General features: G+C 24.7%; 1 protein-coding gene across 1 annotated transcript; it reads left to right on the top strand.

The window, feature by feature from the left end:
• Window positions 1–1,360: 1,360 nt before the first annotated feature.
• LOC145835194 (inositol hexakisphosphate kinase 1-like) lies at window positions 1,361–5,916 on the top strand. Its single transcript, XM_082942759.1, has 8 exons — window positions 1,361–1,447; window positions 1,677–1,803; window positions 2,255–2,381; window positions 2,796–2,867; window positions 3,117–3,337; window positions 4,543–4,721; window positions 5,065–5,240; window positions 5,694–5,916. The coding sequence occupies exons 1-8, from the start codon at window positions 1,361–1,363 to the stop codon at window positions 5,914–5,916; spliced, it is 1,212 nt and encodes a 403-aa protein (XP_082798885.1).
• Window positions 5,917–7,978: the final 2,062 nt, after the last annotated feature.

Below are 7,978 nucleotides of genomic sequence, written 5' to 3' on the forward strand. Positions count from 1 at the left end.
TAAAGTATGTAGTAACTTTTTACATTTCCTAAAAGTTATGTTATACTTTCAATATATTAACTGATTAAACCTCATAAAAAAAGATTGTTAACAAGATTTTAAAAGCTAAATATTGTTTTATAAAGTTTGCCTTAATTGTATTAAGTGGGTTTGAAAAACAAATGTCAACTTTTTTATTTGTATATTCTAACTACTTTTTAAGAATAATGCCTTTATAACTTTTTTTTTCTAATTGTCTTTAAAACATTTATTTTCAAACAACAAGTACTCAAGTGGTAATATAACTTTTTCAATTTGTTTGTCACTTTCTAATAAGAAAATAAAATGAAAATGTATCTAGAATTATACAATTGTATAAAGTTTACTAGATAGATGTTTGTTTTAAATTAAATATTTTAAAAATAAACAAGCTATGATGTTGTATAAACAATTTAAAACTAGTTTATTGTTTTAAAAATTAAGTTAAAAAAAACAATGAACAGATTTAATCAAGAATTGTTATTTTTTATATAACAAAATACAGTTATTAATATACGAAAAATTAAAAATAAAGTTAAACAACTTTAGCAAGAATAAAGTTTTAGTTTTTCTAAAACTTGTTACTGTTATGTCATAAAGCATAAAAAATAATTAAATTTAGATTGACTCATAAAGTAAAATTACCGCTTTGCTGTTATGGTAAAATATGTTTGTTGTTAAAATAAAATAGTTTCATGAAAATTTTGCTTATTTATCACAATTTAGTTTCTGATCATTTGTTTTTGCATTTTTTCCTTCTGCTTACTACTTAAAGGTTTTGAACACTATTCATTACTTTTTAGTATTTGTTTGCTTTTCAGCTTTATTAGTCATTTAAAAGTTATTACTTTTTATTTTTTTGAAACTTGTATGCTTAATTATAAACTTTTGTATAACTAGATGACCATTGCATATTAGTAATTAGTATTGCAGTTTGTGAATGCTGCATTTAATGTATTCATTTAATGAGCTGCACCTTTTTTAATTATAACAAAGACATCGGCTAGTTGTTGCAAAATACTCAAAAACAAATGGACAGAGATAAAGTTGACTGCAATCAAAAATTCACAGTTTGTCATTAACATAATGAAATACCTCTAACTATTATTTATGTTAGTTATTTTAAAGGAATTTGATCTATTAGGCAAATAAGTACTGATTTTTAAAGTATTGCAATATATTATGTCAGAAGTTTTTTTTTTGTTTTTCTACCTTGTCTAAACGTAAAAAAAATGTACTAGACTTTTACAATCTAGTTCTACCTAATTAAATAACTAAATACTTATTTAATAACAGCAATAATTACATTTAATCAGTTATGAAAAACAGTAAGTTGCATGAAATGGTTCAAGCGTTTGAAACTGAATGTGGAAAATTGACTTCTAAAGACGGAAAGAACGATAAAAGATTGAAACCATTTGCACACCAGGTTAAAGCATTTGTTCGAAAACTAAAGATAAAATAAAACAACCAAAGAATACTTTTAAAAACAAACACCATTTAAACAATTAGTATTAGCTAGCTTGTACGTATTTAGCAAGTACACGTAACTTTATAATTGAGAGACTTTATAAAAATGATCTAAACTAAGAACATATGTGTTTTTTTGTCAATTGGTTGATTATTAGCTTATTTTATTTGCGTTTTATTCTAAATAGGTTTCTGGAACGGCTCATTTTCTGAAATACGATGAAAATACGGTGATGAAATCACTTTCAGATCAGGAATGGAACTTTTACGACAAGTGTTCACCGCTACTGCACCCTTTTATACCTGAAATTAAAGGTTGTTTTTATAATTGCTAACTCTAATCTTTTATACCTTAAATTAAAGGTTGTTTTTATAATTCTTTATTTTTACTCTAACCTTTTATACCTGAAATTAAAGCTTATTTTTACTCTACCCTTTTATACCTGAAGTTAAAAGTTTTTTTTTATAACTGTTTAATTTTACTCTAATCTTTCGTACCTGAAATTAAAGATTGCTTTTATAATTTATTATTTTTACTCTAATCTTATTTACCTGAAGTTAAGGTTTTTTTTATAATTGCTTATTTTTACTCTAATCTTTTATACCAGAAATTGAAATTATAATAACAACTGGTTAAAAATCGTTTACTTAAAGTAAATAAATACTTGAAACATCAAATAATCCTTTTTTTTGCCATAAAATAATAATAATAAATTTACAAGTTTTATTTTAAACTATTTACTTGTTTAACTAATTGCGTTATTAGGATTAGCATTGGTAAAACTCGACAAAAACACATCTCAGTTTGAAAATACTGAAATTGTATTGCGACATTCAAATAGTTTAAATGAAAGCACTTGCTGTAAAATGTCTAAAAGAACAAAAGATAACGGGTAAGTTTTGATTTAATCTTTTAAATATTTAAAAACATGTTATTACATATTATATTTTATTTCTCAAATTTACTCAAAACTTTAAAACTAGTTTTAATTACAAATAAGTGTGTCGTAAAAGTTATTATTATTTAGTACAGATGTTTTACTCATTAAAACCTTTTAAAATCATAAAACCTTATACTAATAACATAAAACAAATTATTAGTTTAATTTTGTTCTTAAAGTAGTTTAACATTATTACACTTCATTAAAATATAAAGCTAAACTTTTTACCTTAGTTTTTTTCGCTTTGAATTTACCTTAAAAATTACCAGCTACTTTATTAAAAAATCACTAATAACTGAGTTGTTATTTAAACATCAAACTAACAGTTACTAAACGTTAAGAAAAATTCCAATACATTAATTACAGAGATGTATTTTACAAATCATTAGAAACAGCAACAACTAATCAGCAATTGAGCCCAAATTTTCGACCAAACAGGTAAAATGTTCTACTTATTATTTTTGTTTAAATTTATATACGTATAATTTTTACTTTTTACTTAACATTTTGTTGTTCAACAAACTCAAATAAGATTTTTGACAAAAAACTAAAGTTTATTAATTTTGATAGGTAAATATTTCTAATTCTTTGTTTGCTATAATATCTATTTACATGTAAATACTAACAACTTTATAACATGAAATTTATTAAACTAATTTCAACACTAATTTGTTTTTTATCTACCAGGTGGACCAAAGAACGTAAAGACGAGAACAAGGTTCACGTTTCCATGGGAACAAACCCGTGGTCGGTCAACCGGAACAGGAGGACAATAGAAAATATTGTGGGTAGGGAGTACATGAGAGAAGGGAGTGATGACGTCATCAAGGTTTTGGGGAATCACCTAAATGAAGAGGAAGTTGTTAATATGAAAAAGAGGGTTGAAGACAGTCAAGGGTTTTTGAGAGGTAAATTTTAATTATATTTTCGGCATAAAATTAATCTATTGTTTTTTAAAAGTCTACACAGTTAACTTTTAAGTAGTACTAAATAAAAGATATTTCAAAAATTGTTGTAAAAGATTTCTAATTTCTTATGGTTTATGATGTTTACTTATTTTTTTAAGCATGATTGAAACCAAAAACAATTCTAGGTCTTGTAAGGTAAAATGCTTCATATAAAAAATTTAAACTAAGTTGAGTAGCTTCGGGGACTACATAGAAATTAATTTAATAAAACAAATACTTATTATTTTTTCACATTTTACTTTGTAGTTGACTGTTAACCACACTTGAGCTTCTGTTTGATAAAAAAGTTAAAATATGTAAATTCAGAATAACATGTTTAAATACTTAATAAGTATACTAGTTCTAAATAATATTGTTTTTTATTTTTTTGTTATATCTAACAAAATGTTTTAGTTGTATAAAAAATTAAATTTGATTATTCCAGTATCTGAAACAGTATTATAGTTTTTATCAATTTAATTTCAAATAATTTTTTGAGCAACTTTATACTTCACTTATTTAAGTGTACCTAAAACTTTAATCATATGGTTTATTAAACTTAGGTTTATTACAGTTTTTAAACTAAATTTACATTATGTATTCCAACAAACGAAGACAAAAAGGCTGTTTTTTATTAAAGGACTGTTATTTCAGTAGATTTTTACAGTGTTTTTTTTACCTTCGTTGGTTATTTAGTTATTAAACATAAAAAGCGTCAAAAATATTTACACACGTTTAAGCAAGCTACCTATAGTAACCATGTTAGTAAACAAACCTAAACTTGAACTATTACGTTATCAATATGTTATAGTATCTTAGAGTGGGTTAAACAAACATATAGTAAAAATTGTTTTCTTTTTTCACATTGTTAAATAAACAGCGTTTTCTTGTTTTTATGAAAAGCGAAAAAATAGTAAATTTTCTATTCAGAGTGTTAAAACATAAAGTTCGATACGGTACTGAAAAAAAAATCTCAGTGTAATATAGTTTTGAAAATATGTTTACAACTACAAGTGATAACCTTAATTTAATTTATATCTAGAGAACTAGAAAAACATTTTATTGACTGTATTTAAAATTATATGTTAATCTTTTTTTCGAAGGTTAAAAGTTTTTTTTTTATTCTACCTTAGATAATCTGTCTTAGTAATAACTTATTTTTTAAGGTTACATGTTGATGGAAGACCTGACCAGTTCGTACAAACGCCCTTCAGTTTTAGACCTGAAAATGGGAACTCAGGCATCCAGGACTTCAGGGTGCACTCCTGAAAAGAAGAGGAAACACCTTGAACTGACAAACAGTTGCTCCACTGGTCCAATGAAGGCAAGACTGGCAGGAATGCAGGTAAAATTTGAAGTTTGTTATTAAGTTTGGTTCGGGTCTTTTTTTCGGTTAAGTATGTTTGAGTTAGTCAAACAAAAATTGTAGGCTTAAAGTATATTAAACTTGAAAGTTTACCGATTGAAACTTGTAACTAAAGTTGCTTAAAATGTTAAATATTTTTAGTTTTTTATACAAAATTTGCAGTAAAAGTACTCATAAAGTGTTTCAAAAGCGTGATAAAAATTTTAATGGTCGTAAAATAAATTTGATTATAAACAAATTAAGTAAGAGCTATCTTAATTTTCAAATTGAAGTTAAACAACTTCAATAAAGTAATTCCAAATATAAATACAAATTAACACAGGTATACAACCAGCAAACGGGTCGTTACGACTGTCTGGACAAATATTATGGTCGGGGGCTGGACAAAACAGGGTTTGTGCAAGTTATAAGACAGTTTGTTAACAAAGAAGTAATACCATCCGTTGTTGAACAGTTAGAAGAAATTCGCTGTGTCCTATGCAAACTTCCGACCTACAGGTGAATGTATATATATCACAAATGCTTGACAAATTTTAATACTTGTTACTGACTCAACTTTTGTATTAAGTTTTAAAACTGCAAACAGCGTGGATAGAGTTAAACTATTGTCAAAAAAATATTTACAACTTAATTTTTTTTTTATCAATTTTCTTTATTTAAATTTTATCTCGTCGTGCAAAAGTGTCTTTGTGCAATTTTGTACGCTCGTGCAAATTTGATAGAATATTGTTAATACGTACTACCAACTCAATTTTTTTATTAAGTTTTAAAACTGGGTACAAAGTCTATTTCATTTTTTTTAATTTACGGTCTAATTCTTTTGGGTTTGCTGATTAATACAGACTGTAGTATAAAAAATTAACTTTAAAAGTTTAGCGATCGATTTCTTATGATAAAAAATCAATAACATTAATTCAAGCATATTAGTGTATGTTAATCTTGAATTTTCAGATTCTATGCTGCCTCTCTCTTAATAATTTACGAGGGTCACTCAATAGACGGAGGCGAGGCTAAAGTTCGCTTGATAGATTTCGCCCAGTCTACGTTTGATGGTTTTGATGAAGGTAAAATCCCCTTGGTTGAAACTGACAAGGACTTGATTGATGGAGTGACTAATTTGATCAAAGTTTTCAAAGGAATTTTGCTGAACTGTGATAGTTATACTATTTTTTAGTAAAATTGGTTAGATTGAACTTTTTTATTTATTTAAATTATTGTTGTATTTCTCAGTTTATTGTTCAAATTTTAGTTGTTTAAAAGATGGTTATATAAGTATTTTCTATTCTTAGTTTAATTTTTATATTGAATAAATATTAAATAACGAAACTTGGTAATGTGCCTTATTATAACAACTTTTACTCAAATTAGATTTTATTAATTTTTGAACTCTGTGATTAAAAAAAATTCTGATTTATTCTTCTTTAATAATATGAAAATAAACAAAAATTATTCATGCAAAAAATATTTGCGTCATAAGTATGTTTTTAGTTTTTTAAATAAATATTAAATTCTATTTTATGTTGTATCACATTTTAGTTTAGAAAATAAATAACTTACAGTTTTAAGATTTTCTTTTCTGTTTAGACTCACTAATTTTTCTAATTGTTATTAATTGTCTAATTCGGTAGGGTATTTAAAATTATTCAAATAGTATGTAGTTTTTCACACCTTGAAAATTTTTAACGGATAGACAAACTAAACAATTTTAATTGAGTTTACTTAAGTGTTAATATTTATTTGATATCAGTTACATACCGTTTTCATAACTGTAGCTTACATTTTCAAACACTTATTTTTTGCGACAAATGTTTTAGCAACGTTCTGAAAGTCAATGCTTTCTAACTAAAAAACTTGCAGAATTAATTTCAATACAACTCGATTTTATAATTATTTTGATCATTGATTATTTTTATACTCATGTAGTATTTAAATTATATTTCACATTTTAAGTTCATTTAGTTTAATGTTTTAGCTTTATTTTAAGTGAAACACATTGTTGAAATATTTTAATCTTTCAAATAGAGAACACCAAGCATTGAAATATAAATTTTTATAAAGAAAAAAAGTTCTTAAGTAATTGTTTTAAAACGTTGATTAAGTATTATTAAAAAGTCATCAACTATTTTTTTAAACAAATGTTGTTTACTGACTAAGTGGATAAATAGTTTTTTTTATTTACATGCTGTATATTGTAACTCTAATTTTTATAAATTAGTTATTTCCTGTTAACAGATGTACTTGACGCTAAAACAGACTTGTTTTTAGACATTAATGAAACACTCATTCTTCAATATTTTTCAATATTCTATATTTTTAGATGTATGACGTACATACAAAATATGTTTATCTTAAATCATAACACCAAACAAACATTAAGTGCACCATGTACGTCAATGAAAACGTTTAAAGTGGTGTATGACTCGATAATCGAAAGGTTACTTTGTACACCGGGTCCTTAGACCAAACTATTTAAGCGCTTTTTTTTATTGTTTAATAAACAATAACAATAATAAAAAAATATAAACTAAATGAAGCGTAAACTAAATCAATTTTTTTATAAATTTCATATAAAATAATAGTCTTTATTCACAGCAGTAAAGATTTAGCTTAATAAGATAAGCATTTTTAAATAAAAAATAACAACCTACTTGGTTTTAAACATTATAAATAACTTAATAAGAAAAAGAACAGTATAAATGACTAGTCTAACGTAAACAACTAAAAACTACAGAATTATTGTAAAGCATATACACTAAAAAATAACAAACAAAAAAAAATAAGTAATTAACTTAAAACCAGTAAATTTAAAAATAACTACTCTTAAAATTAATTAAACCAAAATTAACAGAAATATATATACTTCAGTAAATTTGTAGTATAATTTATGTTACATTTAAAAATAAATTTTGATGAGTTGCACAACTAAATGTTTTTTTGTAACTAATTTTACTCTTTATAAAAAATTTTACGCATAAAATGTTTGGTTATGTTTTGAAATGTGACAAAAAACATTAACATTAGTTACAAAAAAAGGCTAATAAAGTACCAAATTTGATAATACTTAAAATTATAAATAATTGTTAGCACATTAGTGTGCACAATTACACAAATTTGAATACATACTCAGTTGTTAGCCAAAGTATTTAAAAAAACTTATAAGGGGTATACAATAATCTCTCGCTTACTTACGCACATTGTGTCAACAGAAAAATTCGTAAAAATACGAGAGGTACCAA

Source organism: Thalia democratica, chromosome 4 (assembly GCF_965202585.1).
Source record: "Thalia democratica chromosome 4, ktThaDemo2.hap1.1, whole genome shotgun sequence".
NCBI classification, from domain to species: Eukaryota; Metazoa; Chordata; class Thaliacea; order Salpida; family Salpidae; genus Thalia; species Thalia democratica.

Bases quoted from the DNA above. Each gene is read 5' to 3' on its own strand.
- LOC145835194 (XM_082942759.1), top strand. From the start codon at position 1,361: ATGGTTCAAGCGTTTGAAACTGAATGTGGAAAATTGACTTCTAAAGAC. The intron at 4,722-5,064 runs GTAAAATTTGAA...AAATTAACACAG, and splicing joins CAAGACTGGCAGGAATGCAG to GTATACAACCAGCAAACGGG. The intron at 5,241-5,693 runs GTGAATGTATAT...TTGAATTTTCAG, and splicing joins TGCAAACTTCCGACCTACAG to ATTCTATGCTGCCTCTCTCT.